We start from the raw sequence: 22,120 nt of genomic DNA on the forward strand, positions 1-22,120 counted from the left end.
AGGAAAAATGGGAAATCTGTTGCTTGACACTTTTCATTAGGATTTCTTAATTATGCCATTTTAAGCCAGTATGCCTTATCATTTTTGTGTAGACTGTTATACTTACTTAATGGCTTTGAAATTTTTATGGTAGTCTATGTGAAGCATGAGATAGGTACTGTAATTTTTGTAGATTTTTCTGAACAGTTTTACTATATATTGCTTTAATCACCTAATTAACTAGATAAATTAGAAAAAGATATTAAATAATTTATTTAGAAGTTAGCACTATACTTTATGATGTTTCTTAGGTATGAAAAACAAGTTGGTAAACTTGGTTTGGTCAAATTAGGCTTTTGCACAATCATTAAATAATTAAGTTAGTAACCCTGTCATTGCGGGACAGATTCTAGGTCTACTGGAATGGAATTTGGTTAACTTCAGAATCATGCTTTGATGTTTACCAATGAATTGTAGAGAATTTCATAAGCTTTCCAGAATGTCCTCTTGCAAGTCAATTGGAGTTATAGAACTCTGGTTATGATAGAATTAAGTTACTACTTGTTGCATATGAAGCTTTAACTGCTATATTAAGTATGTCTTTACTATTCTAAGTTCATGGTACTGTTCCTAGGTGTTAGGCCTTTAACTGAAGATGAGCATCTTTATCTTAGGTTATGCAAATTAGGTAAGTTGCTCTTGTTATTTAAGTTAAGTTGGATACATGCTTAAAGTGATTTGAATAGAGCTAAGTACTCGGTAAACGAGTGTCCAGTAATACTTTCGTAAACACTCACTGGGATTCATTCATCATGAGCATCACGTCATTCCTTATGCATCCATGATATTCATCGTTTGCATCGGCATGCAATAGGTGTACCGGAAGGAGTAACCCTGCTGGAATTCGAGGAACTGAACGAGCAGCAGCAGCCGACACCGGAGATTCAGGAGGAGCAGCCTTCAGGAGAAGTGCCAGACGAGGTCGCCGTTGAGTGCCCTGATCACCGTCCTTGCAACTTTGTGAAAGGCAAGCCCCGGAGCATATTAAGCCTCCTATTTTCCGAACTGCAGCTACAGTATTATTATTACATATATTGTGCATTAAGTTTAGGTGTTGGATGCAAACACTTGCTGCATTGGTTACCCATTCCTTGTCCAGATATGGTTACCCTGAATCCTATGTAGCTCAGGCTCGAGTAGTGCTTAGCCCTGCTTAAACGCGGTAGAAGTCAGGTGATTTCCTGTCACCTGCGAGATATATGATGATACATATGGCACGGTTGGCTATATTTGCTATCGTGGAAAAGAACCAGTCTTAATTTGAAATTAAGACCGGGCGGAGGCTTGCCGGTTTGCAGTGACTCCGTCTGTGTCGATTAAGGACTGGATCTTGGAGCCTTTCCTGTTCATGTTGAACGCATGCCTCTCTCTTAGTTGGCCGGCCTGAAGACCGACCGCGAAGCCGAGTAGCTCACCTCAGGCCGGGAGTCGATAAGTATAAAGTGCGCCTCGGAAGGGAGCCGTAGGCGTGAGTCCAAGGGCAGGTGATTTAAAAGTCCTGGTCGTCCTGGCAGAAGGGTAATCCCTGAGAGTGCTGGCGCTGATCGAACCCGCGAATTTGGTTCCTGAGATGTTCCAAAGGTGACCCACGGCTACCCTTGCAAAGTATGCCAGGGTGAGAGTTAGGAATACCCCCTCAGCTGAGTTGTAATTCGATTCGAGTCGCCGTCTCTCCCGGTTAGTGAGAACTTGACGGGCTTATCTCCAATGTAGATACACTAAATAACTTAATGGTTCAGAAATGATGATATGATGATGACAGCCTTATTATACCTGCTATGGTTAATATTGTTTGCTCCTAATAAGTGAGTGCTCTAGTACAGGTGCTAATCTAGTGGACAGGTAATTAATGATAAGCTTGATCATCAGTTTAAATTGGTTACTATAATCTTAAGCTCTTTTATGCAACTGTGTCAAGCTAGCCCACCTGAAAAGCCTTGCATGATCCTTGGTGTCTTTTATTTCTAATTTTTGTTGGGTAAGTCTAGCTGAGTACCTTCTCGTACTCAGGGTTTATTTCCCACCTGTTGCAGATGACCAGTTCTACTTTGGTTGCTGCAAGTACTGCCTTCTCCCTGCTGGGGATGAAGACTAGACCGTTGGGCGCGGTTTCTACTAGTTCTCGTACCTGATAATGCTTTTGTGGGACATGACTCTGATCTTGGCAATGTATTTGAAAACTATGATGTTTTGTACTAAACTATGTTGCTTCCGCACACTCAAACTTGGTTTGTAATATTTATTTGAACTCTGATGGATGTAATCCGAATGCTACTTATGAAATGTTGTAACGGATGATGTGTTGTGTTGAATCATTACGATCTTGGATTGTATGTCGAGAGTTGGTTGAAATCCTTCGTGATTTCCGGACTACCGGGATTATGGGAGCTTAAGTACAGGAATTTGATCGCTTCGGTGATTGTTTTTGTACTTACGTTCTTATGATTTGGTCGGTTCTGTTACATTTATCGCAGCTCGATCTACACAATCACACAGAGGAGGTTCCTCAAGTCATCTAACTGTGGCTAGGTGCTTCTCCTTAGCCGTCAATGGCGGAGGGTTAGGGGGGTGGAACCCACCGCTTGAAGTGATCATGTGGATGTCTTCCTCTAAACCAATCGTCGAAAAGGAGGTACCTAGGATCAAACTTGTCTGCACCGTCGATCCACTGAAAGAAAAAGCACCTCTCATGGTCCTACACAACGAGATTCCAACAAAATATTAGTAGCATACTTACACAAATAAAGAAAAATGATAGTGGAAACAATTTCTTACATTAAAACGACTACATGTGTATAAGCAACGCGCCGCTGTGTTCGGATGTTTTGATTGAAAAACATAGGCCGGGAAACCACAGTCACAGTTAGGGACAGGGAGGTCAGGAGGGACGGGGGCATGTTTGCTAGACGCGTCGGGGTATAATTCTCGAGGACGACCCCGTTTTCACCAAAACTCCTTCCGAAATATTTCTTGCATCGAACAAAACGGATGTAATTTAACAAACATAAATCAAAACATCACAAATAAATGTCAATGAGAACCATAACTACAATACAACCAATTTCGTTCTAAGAACCCAAAGCTGTTAACATTAAACCATAAACCTAGGGTTTCCTATTTGATGCACAACAATGAACCCATAACATAACTACATGCATCTAGGTTTGCTAGTTTTTTCATGCCTTCGCATCATCCTATGGTTGTATAATACATATATTGATGGATACAATGAAACCCTAAGCGATGACGATTATTACGTTCAAAAATCTGACTAATACATACCGAATCGATGCGAAAAAAACTAGGAGAGGAGCGATGATACCTTACTCTCGAAGATCTACGGATCAAATCAAAGTTTCCAAGGTCCAATATGTCGATTCGTGAGGTAGAGTGAAGTGGGGAGAGAAAAAACCCGAGAGGGAGGAGAAAGAAGAGGAAGAACGCTCGGGCAGGAAGGTCGGAGTTAAATGGCAGTGAGCTCGACGCCAGTCACTCTGGCGCCGAGCTCGGCACCAAGATCTACGGCGCCGAGCTCACTGCCATGTCATCTACCGTGCCTAGGAGCTCGGCGCTAGAGACGCTGGCGCCGAGACGTGTTAGCTCGGCGCCAGCACCAATGGCGCCGAGCTAAGGGTCCATTTTCTAAATTCTTTCCGCCAGAGGTCTATTTGTGAGAAACTTTTAAAAAAGGACTAAAATGTAAAAAATTCGGGCAATCCCATTCCATCGACTAACCGGATTGTCTGTTCGACAATCCCATCCCAGGGCTCGTCGGTTCGACCCAAAAATTATTCCAACTCATAAAAAATTATATAGATTATTCTCATCAAAAATTATATAAATTGGCGGCATCAAAAGACTTTCGAGGAACCGAAAGATGCCTCCCTAGGCTCATGACAACCGGATTCTCTCAAGGAACACGAGGAACCGAACAATGGCGCTTAGCTGATAAGCCACGCTAAAAAATACTATTCACAGATTTGTTATGAAAAAAATATACTATAACATGGATGATAAGTTCAAGCAAACAGGACCAATGCCTGCCTCGGCTCCATACCGACCAGGATTCCATGTGGAGTAAATAGTTAGGAACTGCCATACTGTGTACTTATGTAGTACGAGTTGAGTATGGACATCTCTAGGGCTTGTTCGTTTAAACTTATCAGCCGACTTATCAGCTAGAATCTACAATATTTTTCTCTCACAATAAAACAGCTCCAACCGGCTTATCAGCCGTCTTTAATACCAGCCGAACAGGCCTCTAGTTTCTTCGTATATAAGATCCCAACGACCTAGTTTTAGTTAGCTCTATCCGTTTCGCTAAAATTTAGAGCGTGTTCTTTTCTCTAGTCCTAGGACTAGAGACTAAAACAGAAACTAAAATGGTGTTTGTTTTCGGGGACTAAAGGGAAGGAGAGAGACTGCAAGGGAGGAGAGAGGAAGGAATATGTGCTGTTTAGTCCCAATTAGCAACCCCGGAACTACTACATTTTAGTTCCTAGTCTCTATTTTAGTCACTGGTGTTTGATTCAAAGGGACTAATTAGAACTAAAATTTAGTCTTTAGTCCTTTCTCTCATGGAAAAGAACACGCACTTAGCTCATGCTGATGCTTATGCTGATTTGTTGTGAGGGAAAAATACTTTTGAAGTAGTTCAAAGCGAACAGGGCCCGTCAGGCCGTATCCTCTCCGGCCCATACATCGACAGCCTCGAAAGCCAATGCAGCCCAGCCCATGACAGACCGAGGAACCAAGGATCACTCGAAGGTAAAGCCAATGCGCAGCCCATGACAGGCCGAAGAACACTCGGTCGACAGGTTCCGAGATTTGTCGGACAAGTCTCACCTGTACTGTACGTCCATATATGATTATACCAGTGCTCCTGAGTCCTGACCTAGCTGAAAAATAAAATCAACTTGTCATCCTCATCCCTTCCCCATATTGGTCATATATGCGTCGCATCAGTTTCGAAGTTATCGAAACAAGGTACCAGTGCAATCAGTGTTACTAGTAGTACATGCCAATTCTCGCAACCAGAGTGAACCCTGCATCCACCCCTCAAGTACTGATCGGCTAAACATTCTTACAGTAAGAAAAAAGAATCCCAGCAGTAGTTTGTGTGAGCATTTCAAACAAGAGAAGAAACCGAGCATTTCACACAAGAAAAGAAAACAAGAATACTAAGAAAGGCCGGGGAAGAAGACTATCATCAACCTATTTTACGCTGAACATAACACAGGAATGAACATTATTTGTACAAGAACTCAGCACATTGGTCAGCTGATTCCACACTCGGTTTTGTTAGAATAGACAGGGATTCGGCCACATCCCTAGATTGCAGGAAATCAGTCCAAACCGTCACCACCACTGGTTCTGTTAGTAGCTACTACTAGTAGTTACCTATGGCCTGCTCCCAGGCAGCTACTTACACCATGTAAGAAGCATCCTCTTCACCGTTGCCTGTGGCATGCCACCCATCACTCACCTGGTGCTTGCAGATTGGGCATGTACCCTGTTGGCGCAGCCATGGGTCGATGCAGTTTACGTGAAACTGTAAAACAAACAGAAAGTAAGAAATCTTGCAGTGTTATCTCATCATGACACATCACATTAGCACTATGGTGGCCATATCTTCAAACCGGTGGATTTTCATTTATGCACTTGTAAAAACATCAGTCCATAGCATGCTACACAAGCTGACATGCATCTGTACTGCATATGCAGAATCAAAATCTAGGCCATGCTTACGGGCAAGGCTATAGCAGGTCTTGTACAATAGTCTCTTAGGTTCTTACCAACCCTCAAATATAGGAAGCCAGCGGTGTGGCGTGGCAGATTGGGGGAATCGGGATCACACCTCTATTGCCCCTTAATCCTATTTCACTTGTGATTCCTGGTCTATATTTTTGTCTAGAAATATGTGGTTCCGGATATTGTGATCGGACGTGCTAAAAATATGTCAAACTAGAACTCTATGGGAGGCAAAGAATGACAAAGCAAAGGAAGTTATTGATGTGTCAACTAACCGGTCAAATTTCAGATAACTCCAAAAAATTTACAGCGTTCCAGATCTGAGTGTAAAGAATAAACTACAGTGATACGCTCCCTACCTTCTATTCCGCAAAATCAACAACATAGCACTTCACACTGGTGCATACTCCCTCCAGCCAGAAATAAGTGGTGTTTTGGGTTGTCTTAAGCCAATGATTTTAAATTCTGGTTACACATTACTTTTTATATTCTATAAGTTTGGATATTTGAGAATTATTCGTTAAGGTTTGTCTCAGAAGTTTCATAAACAATTTTTTTCTGTTTTATAAATATTTTGAAGGAAGGGCGGGCCTAGTGCAAGCGGTAGTCTTACCGCCTGTGACCGGAAAGTCCCGGGTTCGAGTTGCGGTCTCCTCGCATTGCACAGGCGAGGGTAAGGCTTGCCACTGACACCCTTCCCCAGACCCCGCACAGAGCGGGAGCTCTCTGCACTGGATACGCCCTTTTTTATAAATATTTTGAAGCAAAAAGTACCATTCAAAGTTGCATTTTGGAGAATGTGTCAATGTCCAATAAGTCACTTATTTATGAAGAGGGAGCATGAAGCAAGTGGTCAACCAAGTGCAAGATGTAAACTGTAAAGTAACATATGATATATGCATAACAATAATAACAGTTAAAAACAACTTTTATCGTCGGTATGTCACATTATCACGTATTCATCCACAAAATGTGTAAAATGCACTGGTTAACCCTGTTGCTACACCAAACATGATTCTGGTTTCACGGCGTTGTTTTAGGATGTTAGCTAACATGTCAAGTTACCATATCAAAGTATCAAACTAGAGCTAAAAGGTGCTACCAGGGTCATTTCGGAAAGGAAACAAAATCGAGATCTGCTGTTTCCATACAAGGAAAACCAAGGGCAAGATATGAGCATGATTACCTGATGCAAGCATGGTAGGCTTCTCAAGAGATCACCCACCACGACTTGCTCTAAGCAAACACTGCATATTAGTTCATCCTCTGGAGTTTTGCTGGTTCCATCTTCTTTTAAACCATCCTGCTTTTTCTGCAAGGCAGAATCAAGTTAAACAATAATCATCGTGGACCAAAGTCTGAACCATGTATGTACTACTGCACAGACACTGATGGTGATCACACTAGCTATGTGATTCTATACACTAGGTGTTACATCAATTTAGAAAGTGTAAACTAGAAAACCATTGACACAATATATCATACAAATCCCAAAGCTAACCAGACAACCAATAACTTCAATAAATGAAGGCTGAGCCAAAAAGTGTATTGCCAAGTTATACAGATATGTAAAATACATATATGTTATCTTTACAACGGAATATTATAAGAATATCGTTGCATATACATACAACTGACAACTGTGGCATCACAAATAACATGACATTTTAACAGCCTACATGATTGGTGATAATAAGATACTTTTAAAGCAACCACACCTTGAGAAACAAGCCAGTATTTATTAATTACCTCATTGCCAGCTCCAGTTGAAGAAACCGATAGCTGAGATGGCCCATCACTATTGAAAAACATTCGTTAGAAACACATCACAGAGACAAATTACTCCAAGTCTCCATTTCAGAATTAAATGTTTGGTCATGTGTTGATGATGGGAGATACTGGAACCAACTTGATATGGCCATATGGACAAATCAACCCAAAGGATAATTCGTCTTACCTTTTCCGGGCAGGGGCATTCCCCTGCTGTGCCTGAACTTTATATTTGAAGACAGGAAGAGAATTTATTTCTTCTTCACTCATAGAAGGAGCATGCGGGCTATTGTCAGCATCCAATGCTCTCAGAGTGTCATAATCTGAAACAAAAAGATTTCCATGGCGCTAAGTCTTCAGGAAACACTATAAACCATCACATGAGTCGAATGGGATGTATTGGCACACCTAAATCGTCAAATTCACGGTCAAGAAGAGCCAGTTGAAGTCTAAGGCTCTGTAACCGGCCTCTTGTAGCAAGGGCAATGGTCGGCGGTACATGTACACGCAGCTCAGTGTGGCTGAGAAAACTGTTGGCAGCTGCAGCATGAGCAAGCTGCTGGCATGTGGCATACATTCTAAGGCTCGTGGCCATTAGGAAGACTCCCAAGACAAGCCAAAGCTACAAGAGAAGAAAATATTGCGCAATCCGACAAATATGTAGTTATTAAACTGTTCCACAATTGCATGCTTTGTACGAATAAGAAACCAACTTTAATCGACTCATGGACACCTCGCACACAGCATGAAAACTTACCAAAAGATTGGGAGAGGGAGACATCTGGTGTGAGTTCAGGACCATGAACAAAACAAGAACTGCCCAAGAAAAAACACAACGTTAACCAAAAGAATAATCTTTAGCAGCTCAACATTATTGGTAATAGACAGGCGAGCGGATTACCAGTTAGAAGAAAAGCCAAGGAATTGCTATTCACCGGCCTGTTCCCTGCATGAATTCGCTGCACCCAACCACACATACGAATGAGATCAGACATCAGGACAAGGAAACCGGTTTAAGCTACACTACCACCAGTTACATTTTAGCAGAAATGCATCATGGGTTGAGCAGACGGACACTCACCATGGCGCGGCGCTCGGGGGCGAACCCCGGGAAGCCACCGGCCTCGATGTCGGCCCTGCTCCCTCGGAAGACGAAGCTCATGATGCCCACCAGACGCTGCCGCCGCCACTTTAAGGCGCAAGATTGGCTCCAAACTCCAAAACCCCGCGCAGCAATGAATTTGCCCGTGAACCTGAGGCACCGATAAATATAAATGAAATAAGCGCCGGAGAGCGACGCCCCAACCGAAATCCCAGCTAGAAACTCCGTCAGGCCAAGCGATCCGGTCGCGCCGTCGCGGGAAGCGAAATGCCGGGATAAACCCTGAAGCTTCCGGAAGCTTCGCCCAGCGCACGGCTTGGGCGCTGACCGGATCGAATCGGAAGCCAGACGAGGAAGGCGAGGGGGAGTTCGAGGAGGGCGCGCACCTGATCGAAGGCGAGATACCTCCCGCCGCTGCGTCGAGCCAGCGATTCGCTCGCTGGCGGAGGACGAGAGCAGCAGCGCCTGCAGCCTGCAGATGGGGAAAAGAGAGGGGGGACAGCAGGACTGCAGGAGCTAGAAAGGCTTCTGCGGTTTCGAGTTCGTGCGCCGCAGTGCCGGGCACCCTGTGGAGAGTGCGTGGCATTATCTGTGCCGTCCGTTTCGTGATGGACGGCGCACTTGGATCACGATAGCTAAAATTGAATACCACCATCCTTAAATTTATCCAAAGTTATACAAAAAATACTAACCTTTGTGATATAAAATAAATATTATTATAATAATTATGAAATATAATTTCATAATAAATTGATTCAAATATATTAATATGAACACTATTCACTGTAAATTTGGTCAAATTTGAACTACTATAATGAGCATGAATACCATAGCTACATTCTTTTACAGACGGAAAGAGTACATAGTAGTAGTAGATGTCTGCGTCATATTGTCATAAATAACTAGCCAATTTCTAGCAAATTTCATGCCAATTCTTTTTCCCCAACAGATAAAAAAGCTCCAATAATAGATGCACCTTGACTATTTTAGAGTACGCACCTCAATATTGGTTATGAAGCTGTTTCACAATAGAGTTTGTGGAGTAGAGTAAGTGAAACAGTCCTAAACATACCCTTAGGTTGGAGTTGAAAATGAGTAGTGTCCTCTAAATTTCAATGGAGCATACACTATCCCAAGCGCATGAGATAAGTTTATCAGAAGAAACCTAAACGACCAAGAACAAAACAGTTGTTGAAATAGCAAATGTGTAGTTTTATTTGTGGATGAAATTGTGCTATTCATGTCGCATTCAAACTTTTAACATGTAAAAAAAAAATGATGTGTAGTTTAAGTTTGGAACATTGGACTTTATATAGCTCGAAAACATTCGCTTACTCCTATTTATGACCGAAGTGAATAGATATTCATAATAACTATGTCTATATCAGCTTTTCACGGACTTGTATACCTGATCGCATAATACAAATCAAATTATCCATAAATATGTCTATATCAGCTTGTCACCGACTTGTATACTTGATCGCGTAATACAAAGTTGACCACAGCAGCAGGTGATCGGAGAGACCATCTCTAATACCTGGTCTCTACCAACGATTTCGTGCCCTGCCGCTGTGTGCCATCAATGGTATCTCCACAACGAGCACAGATGCCTATGCTCGGGCGCCGAGGCGCTGGGTGGCGAGGTCGCAGCGCGCGGGCGCAAAGCCAACGCGGCTATTCTGGAGGTCGTACTCCACCCAGACGTTCTGCTGGTGATGGTGTCCGATCACGTACGCCGACATGCCCGCCATGTCCGAGTTCCCGAACGTCAGGCACCACACCGCCTCGGCACCGCCTTCACCGCGACGCTCGCCGGGCACCCTGTACAGGAGCTTCTCCCCGCCGACCGCCACCTCCGCGCCGCGGAGGACGAGGCCCACCTCCGGGAGCAGCTGGCTCGCCGCGGCCACCCGCGCCTCCGACGCGCGGAAGCACGCGTCGAACGCACCCTGGAACACGAAGTCGGGCTCGCCGAGCGGGGCCAGGAGCGCGGTCGTCTGGTTCAGGAACTCGCCCTTGAGCGGCGCGTAGGCGTCGGCGAGGAGGAACGTGAACTGCGTGCCCGAGTCCACCATGGTCTGGCCCGCGCCCGTGTGGTCCGGCGCGAGCACGGACTTGGGGATGGGGAGCAGCGCGGCGCCCACGCGGATGCCCTCCAGCTGCACGGAGTAGGCCACCCGGTCGAAGTACGGCAGCGGCTGCGAGATCTCTATCAGCGGCGTGTAGTTTAGCTGCGGCGCCGACAGGGCGGCGCCGTCGCCGCCGAGGACGAGGAGGCCGGGCCCGTCCCCTGGGGCAATGCAGTAGGCGAAGCGCAGGGTGCCAGTCTGCGTCACGAAGGACAGGCTGCCCCGGTTCATGCCGAGGAGGCCCGTCGCCGCCTCCGAGGAGTTGGTGGCGGCGTCGTTGCCGTTGGCCGTGGTGGACGAGTAGGAGGTGATGCAGCCGAAGAGCGCGCGCACGGGCGGCGCGCCGCCGAGGAGGAACGTGTCGGCAGCCAGGACGCCGTCGGCAGACGAGGCGTCGGCGTAGGAGAGGGACACGCGGCAGGAGTTGGACGGCGGCCCGGCGCAGAACGGCGGGACGGGGAGGTCGCGCCCGCGCCACTGGCACTCGGGCGACGAGCAATGCGCGGCGGCGTACGTGGACGACGCCGACCCGTTGAACGCTCCCGGAGCCCGTGGCGGTGCGGACGCGGACGGCACGCGGCTCCCGTTGCAGAGCAGCCAGGAGAGCTCGCTGCCGGTGTCGAGCACCATCGTGACGTTCTGCGGCGGCGCGCCCACCGCCACCGGCACGGTCAGGCTGACGTCGTGGCGGAACCGGAGCCTGTTCGCTGGCGGTGCCTGTGTAGGCGCCAGCACCAGCTGCTGCGCCCTCAGCGGGAGAACTGCCCCCCCGAACCTGGCCTCTCTGCACGCCGCCTCCGCCCCGTGGGCAAGAAGAGAGAGGCAGAGGAGAAGGATCGGCTCCATGGCAAATGTCATGCAGTCACTCTGGACTCTCCGTTTACTCTCACCGCTGACTGGTCGTCACTAACTGGCTCCGCCTTCGTACTTATGTCAGCGTCTCTTTTCCACCGGCATTCGTACGAATCACGTGTCAGCGCTTTTCGTCTGGTTCGGTGTATCCGCAGCAGTACTCTAAACCGCGTCACGTTGCATTGTGTCACATCTCGCTTCTTCACAGCATCGAATGCTCGTTTCCTCTATTCTCCCATCCGATTCTGCGATGCAGCGGTCGGCGATCTCATCAATACAAGTACTATAACCCCATGGACACGGCTGTCCGTCCAGGTGACCAGGTGGCGCAGCTGGAGCTTCTGGGGGCTGGGGCTCCCGCGCTCCCGATTTGCCGTCCATCATCGGGGAGTTTTGGAGGCGAGCGAGTGAGTGGCTTTCAGTTTCAGGGCAGCTGCCTCGCTAAAGATGCCCGGGCCAGGCACGGCCTGATCGGGCTCGGGTCTTTTTGGCCCGCCATACCACCGGGCCATGCCTGAACAGTTCACCGTGCCTGGTGGACGGCCTAGGCACGGTCCGTGGGCCGAATATCGGGCCGTGCCAGCCCGTTGAGCCCGCGGCCCACTGGTCCATCGGGCCAGCCCATAGCCCGTTACACAGTAAACACCATATTTCAAAGCAAGCCTAGTTTGAACCAAACTAGCCTGTTCTGTTTTCTTCTTGCATGAGAGCATATGTCTTTTCAAATGACCAGTGCCATTAGCAGATTTACCAGACAAACGAGACTTACAAAGCTTACAAATAGCAACAACACGTACCTCACCGTCCACTGTCTCTATGATTTCATCAAAGTTAGCCCAGACAGGGGATCGGCGCTTACTAGTGGTGGACGAAGCCAGAGATGCTGCATCGCTGGTGGCCGCAGCACTAGCCGCTGCATCGTCTCGGTTGGTCGGAGCAGCACTCCTACCGAACAAGAGATGAGCAGCATCTCCCATGTCGTCTTCGTCATCGAGGATCTGCCCTGTGGCCCTGAGCTCGTCGTTGATGGTTGGACCATCGTCACCATCAGCGGACTGAGCCGGCCATGGCAGATGGCACCCACCCAACCGACACCGTCCCTCAACGCCTCCTGCGGCACCAGCTACACACCGGCGACCTGCGAACCAAAAACACCGAGAAATGGATTAGGGTTCGTGTGATTGCCTACTAGATCTAGGGTTAGGGTTAGAGGTACTTGCCTGCATGGAGACGGAGCCCGGCACCGGAGAAATGGAAAAGAAGACGAAGACGAGACGGAGAAGAGGGGGGAGACAAAAGGAGATCCCAAGATCCGGTCAGAGAGAGATAGAGAGTCAAACTAGTCAGAGAGGTAGGGAGGAAGAAGTGAGACGAGGAGGGGGGGGAGAGATCAGAGAAGAGGAGATCTCAACATCCGGCGTCGGTAGCAGTAGCCTGGGAGGTGGACGACGGCAGCGGTAGCCTGGGAGGTGGTCGACGGTGGGCGGCGGGCGGCGACCGGCGGCGAGGCGAGGTGGGGATTAGGGTTAGGGTTTCAGAGCTCAGAGGCGAGGGTGGCGGGCGAACGGCTGCGGGCGCGGGCGGAGTGAGGGAGAATGGCCGAAGGTGGGGGTCCGTCGGGGCAGGGGGCTTATATAGCCCCTCCAGTTGCCGGGCCTCCACCGGGCCGGCCGTTGTAAAACGGGCCGGGCCGGGCCGCGGCCTCAGCCCAAGCCCGGCCTACTATGGGCTTTGGGCCGGCACGGGCCCGGTTAGAGTTCGGGCCGTCCCGTGCTCAGGTCGGGCCCAATAACCGTGCTTTGGGCCGGGCCTTTGGCCCACGGGCTGCATGCACATCTTTTATGCCTCGCCATGATTTCTCGTTAGATTTGTCGAAAAGACCCTTTCGCATTCGGTGCAGCGCGCGCCAGTTCATCCTGCCTGCGGTTGAGAAACCCGTGGTCGACAGCTGGAGAGTGGACACCTACCAATACAGTGAGTGCAACCACAGCCACAGGCCCCTCATCTTCCTGTGCTCCCCCTCCCCTCCTGTTGGTCTGCTGAGAAAGTCTACTATTTTGCCCGTCGGGTTTCCAGTTTCTCACAGCAGCTGTGGCCTGTGGCGGTGCCGGTGAAGGGGGCTTGCCGCCGCGGCGCAGCCTGGTGGGTGATCCCGGAAGCCACGGCCACGAGCCAGAGTGCCAGACGGTGATGGTGACTGCCGGTGCTCTCAGCTGCACCGCATGTGACGTGCTCTGCCCCGCCCTGCCTCTGCTTGACCCGGGCATCATGCGGGAATGACGCAGCATTTCTTACGAACGAACCATTGGACCTGCAGGCTGCCGGCGGCTTTTTTACTTTTACCAAATTCCGATACGTTAAGGGAAAGTAACAGGCACTATGGCAAGCACGGTACGACACAAACATGTGGGCCAATTGAGAGTTCTGACGTGAAATGTGCGGACATGCAGCTTGTTCGCTCGTTAATTTCAGTAAGGGCTTATCAGTCAGTTAATAATGTTTTTTTTCTTACAACAAACTAGCACTATTTAGACTTATCAGCTTAGAAACCGACCAGCGAACATGCTCATGAAAAAGGCAGTGAGTGGTATACTAGTATCATGAGAAAAGCCACGCAGAGAGAAATGTGCGGAACATTCACACCTTTTCATCGCCGCCTCGCCGGTGCTTCTGAAATTTGGCCAGATGGACTCGTCGGACAGGCAGATTCCAAGTAGCAAAATGGGCAAAATGCTATTCATGCATCATTCTACTGTACAGACGTGGGCACGTGGCTCGCCGCTCGCACTCGAGCCTGTAACATCGCACTCAGTCAAAACGCTGCAACTATCACCAGAATCAGAATCTACACACGAGACGCTGGGTTCGTCGGATTCAGTTTTGTTCTCGCAAATGATTAGCTTCTGCCGCTGGAGACATGTGTTGACCCGACACGAATGGCTATTCCGCTTCTTTTTGAAGCGATCATCATGCACACACCTGGCACACCAATCATGCACAACTGAAGGGCTCTGTTCGCAAGAGCTATAAGCTAGAATCAGCCTTACTTTTTCAAATATGGAATAATGTTTTTTCTCTCGCAACAAATTAGCCACAGCAACCATAAATCCTGCCAAACAGCAGCCAACAGCAGCAATCAGCCTGTTCGGCAGGCCGTATCGTATCGTGGATTATTTACTGCTGGCTGGTTTGGTGTGAGAGAAAAACACTGTTCCCGGCTGGAAATTTACGATCGTTTACGAGCAAGCGAACAGGCTGAATAAGGCGGGTGCCAGACTGCCGGTGGAATAAGATAACATCGCTTGTGCAAATCATCCAATCCCCTTCTGCTCCAGGAGCACACTGGATCTGCACGGCAGGAACACTTATGCCCAAGCATTCTTTACGTTCTGATTGTTCAATCCTGCAGCACTGTTTTGAGACAACTACACAATGAAGCACTCAATCTTGGAACCAACAAAGTGGAGTAGGCTTTCGGAAAACATGGAGCCTCACCACAGCAGTAAGGACTCCGCAGGACCATTGCTTCTGAAGCAACTACTATAATTACAACACAAACCACTGGATCGAGTGCACTGTATTATGAGGTTTGGCAGCCGTCAAATTTCTGCGAGGAGCGCACCGAAACATGGAGCGGCGGCCGTGCTGCCAAAAACTGAGTCCATTGCACAGAAACCTGGAACTGGAAGAAAGTTCATCTCTTAGCTTATCACAAATATTCTTGCCGGGAAGGTATACAGAACATCTGATTACTCCAGCACTCTGTGTGATACAGATTTTTCACATAAAACGAAAAGAAGGCAATCTTTCCCAATGCTTCGTAAAAGTCAGGAATGGGAATAAAGCATCGCACTGTGAGCAGTTATTAGAGTTAGGATGCTCATTCGGCGGCAGTCCTTTTCGTCGAGCACTAGTGATGCGCCAGAACACTGAAAGTTCTCCACGACCAGGACCACCACCAATAGATTCCAATGAACTGAGCCATCCTGCCAAATGTTTCCCTGATAGTTAAGCCAGCCTAGGTACCTAACAGACGGTCCTTACCTCGAGTGAAGATGAGCACCCATGATGGTTGAGAAAGGCAAGGCGATTTTCTCACTGTAGATGGGCTCAAATGGGTCCGGTCCTTCTTGACCTGATAGCTGTCTTCCAATCTTCGTCACCATGTTTGTTCATCACCATGGCCAACGCAGCATAAATGGAAGGTTGCGCGAACAGTAGGCTGTTGAATCAACCGACATTCAGAGATGTTGATTGCTCAACAACCAAGATAATACATCATCTTAATACAGATAAAAAAAACTGCTACATTAGGGCGTAACTGAGTGTGCCATAAAATGCTTATGGATGGACAATTCGATAACGATGCATAAGCAAAATCTGGTAGGGTAATATTCCTACCGACGGATGCCCCCGCATCGCCATACACTGTACTGTTGTACTGTGACAGCCTAAAAAATAAATGACCATCACCCTTGTCAGCTGGACTGCTGGAGAGCCCTGTGAAAGGTAAGCATATCACAAGGACCACTGAAATTCTTCATTGTCAACCTGCAGGCATGAGAAGCATGGGGGGTAATCATCATGAAAAGCATACAGCAGTTCCCTCCAGAAAATATGCCATTAGCAACAGATATACATAACGTAGACTAACATTTCTGGAACAATTAAGCTGGAAGAAAGCAGCAAGACAAAGAACCACGGTTCAAAGGGTAAAGCAAACAGCTGAGAAGTTAAAAAAAGAATATGAGTCACAGGATATGGGTGATTACTCAGGGGAAACAATAAAAAGAAGGGAAGTCAAATAACTAGTTAGGATCCGTGGTCAGTTATTAGCCACTATACAGAGATCTTTGGTAACATATAATGATCAAATAATTTGTGCATGAGCAGTGACCTACAGCTATATCCAAAAATAATACATGACAACCCCAACAAGAGGGAATGATAATGACATAAACTAAACATCAACAAGCTTCACTAACAGCAAGTGAATCGTTGTCATGGACTATGATCCAAACTTAAGAAATGAGAATAATCTCTTGTTTTTACTGTGAAGATATTCAATTGGTGTTTAGTTTTTTTCTCCACCAGCAGACAACAGAACCCTGCATAGATGCTGTTTCAGCATTCATATTGTTACCAGAAAAGATGTTAAAGAAGCAAACAACAAGGACACACGCCAGCATGACCTAGCAAGTTTTTCCGAGGCCAAATGGTAATAAAGGTAATCAAGTGAGCAAAGCAAAGATTACGATATAGAGAATTTTATGCAGTTTCTCAGATATCCTTCTGCTTTTAAGTAACTCCCTAAACTGCCACATATTCATATCAGAGTAGAGGCAATATAAAACAATAAAGCAGGCATGAGGTGATCAAGACGAAAAATGAAGCTTTTCCCCCTTCACAAGTACAACATAAAGCCATGAACATATAGGGCTTGAGTGGTGATGAGTTTCTAGATTGAAACTACAACTGGAGCAAAAACAATAGCTATGCTAATTAATAGAACACAAATAGATGAAATAACTCCGGCAATTTGTCAAGGATGCAGAACTTATATCATCATTGCAAATTCACCGTGTTACTTATTTGAAAGTATGCACAGAAGAAACGATAAGCAAAAATTTCACAGTTAGGCCAACCGCTGCGTATGCAGTATGACTCAAACAAGATGGAGGGCTACAAGGATGGACGTAGACAAATATATGCCTACTACAAGATGGTACAGTTCATCATTTCTGCCAGAGATGAAAATGTAGAACATGACACCCACAGCCCTTTAAATTCTACGTATCAATAATAGAAGCACTAAAGAGTAATTAAAGATAGATGGTAGGAATTTTTTTAAAAAAATAGCAGCTAGCATACCACTAGAGCAAAGCTGCAACCAAATTTGTGGGATCCATCTGGACATGTGTTGTATTAAATTCTTATATTGCCCTTACACCATGTGCACCACCCCAAACATGACCCTGCACTAGTTGAACACACTGAAAAGACCAATCTACTATTGTGACATTTTTTAGGCATAAAAAAGATATTTGAGTTGGCACATTTAAAATAGCAAAGGGACTTGATGTTTCGTTCTCTAGCTGAGGAAACAAAAACATCAAAACTGCAGGAGAAAATGGGCAGAAAATTGAAGAGAACAGTCCTGACCACTTACCAGTTAGCGATAGGAGCACAAGCTAGGGTAAGCTATGACCATTAAGCATAAACAAGTGCTCGGCTGGTAGCTGTTATGACTGATCCACGACACGAATACTTCAAATTGAAACAATGAAGGGATGTGGCTAGATGAACAGAAGTATTACCATAGATTTTGGGGATTTTTAATGTCAATATAAGATATAACAGAATGGGAATTCATGTTCAACCAATCCAGTATGTACACAAACAGTAGGGATGCAAATACAACAATTGTTCTCTCTACCTACAATATTGACAAAATTGATTTCCCCAAAACATTCATTGCTATTCCTTTCTTGAAGGTTTGCACTTGTGTGTTTGACCTAATTTGGTTGCAAAGCTTACTCCAAGATGCTTGCTCATAGCCATCTCTTAGTAATAATTCTTAAATGAGACAAAGGAAGGGGGAATGCTAGGCCTTCATTTACATCAAAAGCCCCAAGAAATCATAATCTGGGTTCCATTCTTACACTAGCCCTAGTTCTTCAGTGCTATTGTTACCAAGGAAAACTGCGCTCAGCCACTACGGGACTGCGACGAACTCGCTGGCTGACCAAAACAGCCAAATAGATTCCTAAGTAGGCGGCGAATCCGACCTTCACCACCATCCACTTGGCCATCTCCCTCTGGCCATGTCACCCGCCTCGGCCCAACCCCGTTACTGAAGCCGCCATCCAGCTCCGTGTAGACGACGGGGAGCTGCTCTCTAGGCCCACCGGCGAACCTCCCTACGGCAAATCCACCGCGTGGAAGTCGCCATATGGTGAGCCCAGCATCCGCCTCCGCATCTGGGGTGGCTGCAGCCGGAAGCTCCTGGCGGCAGACGGGGCAGGAGTTGCGGAGCGAGAGCCAGGGAAGGATGCAGTCCTGGTGGTAGACGTGCTTGCACGGCATCTCCCGGCCGGCGGCGCCAGGCTCAAAGGCCTCCTGGCACACGGCACAGTGAGCACCACCTCCGGCGACCGTCACCGACGGCATGGACTCCACCGCAGCCTTCGACGCCGGCGGACGCGGAGCCGCCGCCTCCAGTCGTGAGAACTGGTCGAGCAGGCGGTGGAAACCAGACCCCATGAGGAGGTGCTGGACGTCACCGGGCAGCGGCCGCAGCCCTTCGCCCGCGCCGTCGTCGTAGTAGAGCTCGAACCCAGAAAGCGATCCGCCGCGGAGCACGATGACCGGGTTCATCGTCCCGCGCCGGCCGCTCCCGCCGCCGCCCCGCGGCGGCGGCGGCGGCGGCGGCTGCGTAAACTGCTCTAGGAAGCCGCCATCACACTCCGGGCAGACGACAGTGGACGGAGATGCCCTCACGAAGCGGCTGCAGCTGTAGCACCAGTAAGACACCGGAGACGACTCCATCCCCGAAATCGAAGACCCCGACCCTTGAGGCCCCGACCAAATCGAGCCGGAAAACTCGCAGGCTCACTCCAGACGCAAATTGAAGACGGCGGACAGACTCAGATCCAGGAGATTTCGGGGAGCGAGGCGCCGAAATCCCCAAATCGAACTCCGCCGGCTTCGAATCGGGGGTTCGGGGGAGGGGAGACGACGGGAGGGGAGGGGAGGGGAATTGTGGGGGTGGGTGAGTGGGTGGGGCGGTTTTATGTGGGACGGCGCTGCCGGAGCTGTGACGTGGCGGGTGACGGAGATGCACGTGGAGCGCGGCCATTGGGAAGGTTACGCCGTTAGCTAGCTGCCGGTGGTGACGTTGACTGGTCTGCCGGCCGGGGAAGTCAAGGGGAAGGCGGGGAGCCCGGGATGGGCGGGATCGGCGGCGGCCGGGTGGGTTTGGCAAACCGCCGCGTGGATGGAAGGACGGAAGAAAGAAGGCAGGCGGTTTTGACTCGCGCGGTGAAAAGCGTCAGGTTTAAATTTATCGTGGTTTTGGTTTGACGCCGGCCACCAGTTTAAAACCGAGAAACAGTACGACTATGGGGTGGTTGGGAGGGCTTCTCCCGACGAGCTCCTTTAGTCAGAGCCGTTTAAAATGGTGTAGGTTTCTCTTTTTTTCACTGAAAAAAGCTTCTTCAACGAAACGAAACGTTTGGCAGAGCTTCTCTGGTGGAGTCGAAACCGGAGCTGAGAAGAAGCCCTGGCAAACAGACCCTACATGTGCAGGATCCTTTTGAACTTTCAGAGTGTAAATTAGTTAAACTTGTTGATCGCAACCCATATTAACATGACACAAACAAAAAGATGACACTGGTACATGACTTTTCTTTGGATGTGAGTCAGACTTTCAAATCAGCATGGCTTCATATGATTTTTTTATGTTTAAATATGAAATAGTTTGACTTGGAAAAAAAATTGTGCTGATATATTTTTTGATAGAGATGTATCATGTTGTCGCTTAAGATATTAATACGACTCCAGTTTGCAAGTCTTGTAAAAGTAAGGTAAACTACTTTAAATATATATAGTTATATAAATTATGAAAGTATTTTCATGGTTAATTTGGCAGCACCGACCATGTTTTGAAAATTTACGTAATTTTTATATAATGGTTGACCAAGTTTCAGAGGTTTTTCTTTCAAAAAAAAGTTTCAGAACTTTAACTAGCTATAATCCTGAAATGACCTACATGGCTACATTTCTATTGGAATCGAAGGGGAGTAGTTAACTCTTTGCTTTTTGTCAATTGTCTTAGAATTTCCTTTCTGGCTCTTCAAATATATTGGCAAAAGTCATCCACTTTTGCTTCTCGACGAAAGGATATTCGCAGCTATACAGCCTGTTCGTTTGGCTGGACTTGTTCGTTACTGGTTCGTGAAGAAGTACTGCTGGCTGGCTTGGTGTAAGAGAAAAATACTGTTTCGATTGAAAATTTACGATCATTTACGATAAGCACGAGCCAAACGAACAGGCTGATAGATGGTTCTGCGAATGGTCGCCGTTGCTGCAACAACTTCACTTTCAGTCGCTTTCTAATCACTAGTAGATGCTCATCGGCGAATACAGGGTCAAAAAGGTCTCCTTAAGTCACCATATTATTTTTTTTCTTAATTATACAGCGCATTTTCTGGTTAAACAAAAAACCGTAAACCAATTGCTGTATTTTTTTAAAACCGCAAACCAATTGACATTCACATGTGCCTACATGTACAGGAACAAAATAGCCATATTCCAAAAGTCACTGGCCCCGTTCGCTGGTCTGAAATTTAACTGAAACTAGCTGATTGTGTGAGAGAGAAACACTATAGCAGCTGGTTGATAAACAGTGCACCTGTGAGGAGGAGGAGCCGGCTAGTCTGGTTTTTCCAGACCAGCGAACGCAGCCAGTAAAGTTTGACACGTGCTCGAGTCCACGTCAGGGATAGATCAGATCTATAGAACCAACAAAGAAACTTCATATGCTGTCATGCTCAATCAGACATGATACAATCATCACTCCTTGTCTGCGAAGAAAGTTGACGAGAAGCTTCCTCCCCATCCCTTGTGGTCACGGCTTCTGCTATTCCAAGCCTACGACGCAATTCAACGTCAACAACTGCAATCACACCCGGGCATTGGTCACAGATATCTGTAGATGACTTGACGTTCAATTCAGAAAAAAATGATATCACCTTCATTTTAGAAGAAAAAAAATCGATACAAGACATTATCTTAAAAAAAATTCCAGAGTTGTTTGCAAAGCTCAAACATTCATAGTTGTTTACACAACATATCCACAACAAATCACCAGGCTATGCCGAGGCTGCAAATTTCCGCCATGTTCGGCTGGCTGGAAAAACGGCTGATGCTGATGTTGATTTGTTGTGAGAGAAAAATACTGTTATTTTGTTGAAACGGTACTGCTGATAAATTCAAGCGAACAGGACCTTCCATAGTCCAGGAATAGGCAGTCAGTTCATTCCCACCTTCTCTATATAGCCTCACAGCTCACTTGGCATAATTCACAAAGGAACGATCAAGTTATTATTTTGCTCTTCTAGAAGAATAGCAAACAGAAATATAATATTAGGTGTAGATGTAGATGTAGTTTCTGTTTCCAAGGTTCGTATCCAAAAGTCAATGCCTAACCAGCCCAAGTTTCAACATGCAAGCAACAGAGAAATATAAGATATACAGACTTCAGTTTCAAAGTTATTGGTGTATATGGCGCAACAATTCAGGCAGATTTGATATTAATAACATTAAATATATCCAAAGTGGCAAACTGTTCATTAACCCCCAACACCAGAAACAGCGCTAGCACACCTTTTGGTGTGAAAGGCACCATATATGAACACCCCAGAAACTCAACTGATCAAAACATGTTGTTACTGCTAGATTCAGATTGAAGCACAAT

The 22,120-nt window shown here is 47.0% G+C and overlaps 3 protein-coding genes across 3 annotated transcripts; all 3 read right to left on the reverse strand.

Moving 5' to 3' along the window:
• Nucleotides 1-5,173: 5,173 nt before the first annotated feature.
• LOC136540180 (E3 ubiquitin-protein ligase SDIR1-like) lies at nt 5,174-9,180 on the reverse strand. Its single transcript, XM_066532186.1, has 9 exons — nt 9,049-9,180; nt 8,642-8,813; nt 8,462-8,519; nt 8,318-8,376; nt 7,969-8,182; nt 7,748-7,883; nt 7,540-7,588; nt 6,977-7,102; nt 5,174-5,590 (listed from the first exon to the last, which is right to left on the reverse strand). The coding sequence occupies exons 2-9, from the start codon at nt 8,720-8,722 to the stop codon at nt 5,465-5,467; spliced, it is 849 nt and encodes a 282-aa protein (XP_066388283.1). The 5' UTR covers nt 8,723-8,813; nt 9,049-9,180; the 3' UTR covers nt 5,174-5,464.
• A 773-nt stretch (nt 9,181-9,953) lies between these two features.
• Nucleotides 9,954-12,087, reverse strand: LOC136540181 (aspartic proteinase PCS1-like). The gene has a single exon (XM_066532187.1). It carries the CDS (start codon nt 11,647-11,649, stop codon nt 10,273-10,275), a length of 1,377 nt encoding a protein of 458 aa, XP_066388284.1. The 5' UTR covers nt 11,650-12,087; the 3' UTR covers nt 9,954-10,272.
• A 4,915-nt stretch (nt 12,088-17,002) lies between these two features.
• LOC136533664 (E3 ubiquitin-protein ligase RDUF2-like) lies at nt 17,003-19,391 on the reverse strand. Its single transcript, XM_066526212.1, has one exon. The coding sequence runs from the start codon at nt 19,189-19,191 to the stop codon at nt 18,352-18,354; it is 840 nt and encodes a 279-aa protein (XP_066382309.1). The 5' UTR covers nt 19,192-19,391; the 3' UTR covers nt 17,003-18,351.
• Between the last annotated feature and the right edge of the window lie 2,729 nt (nt 19,392-22,120).

This window comes from Miscanthus floridulus, chromosome 2 (assembly GCF_019320115.1).
Source record: "Miscanthus floridulus cultivar M001 chromosome 2, ASM1932011v1, whole genome shotgun sequence".
In the NCBI taxonomy this organism is placed as follows: Eukaryota; Viridiplantae; Streptophyta; class Magnoliopsida; order Poales; family Poaceae; genus Miscanthus; species Miscanthus floridulus.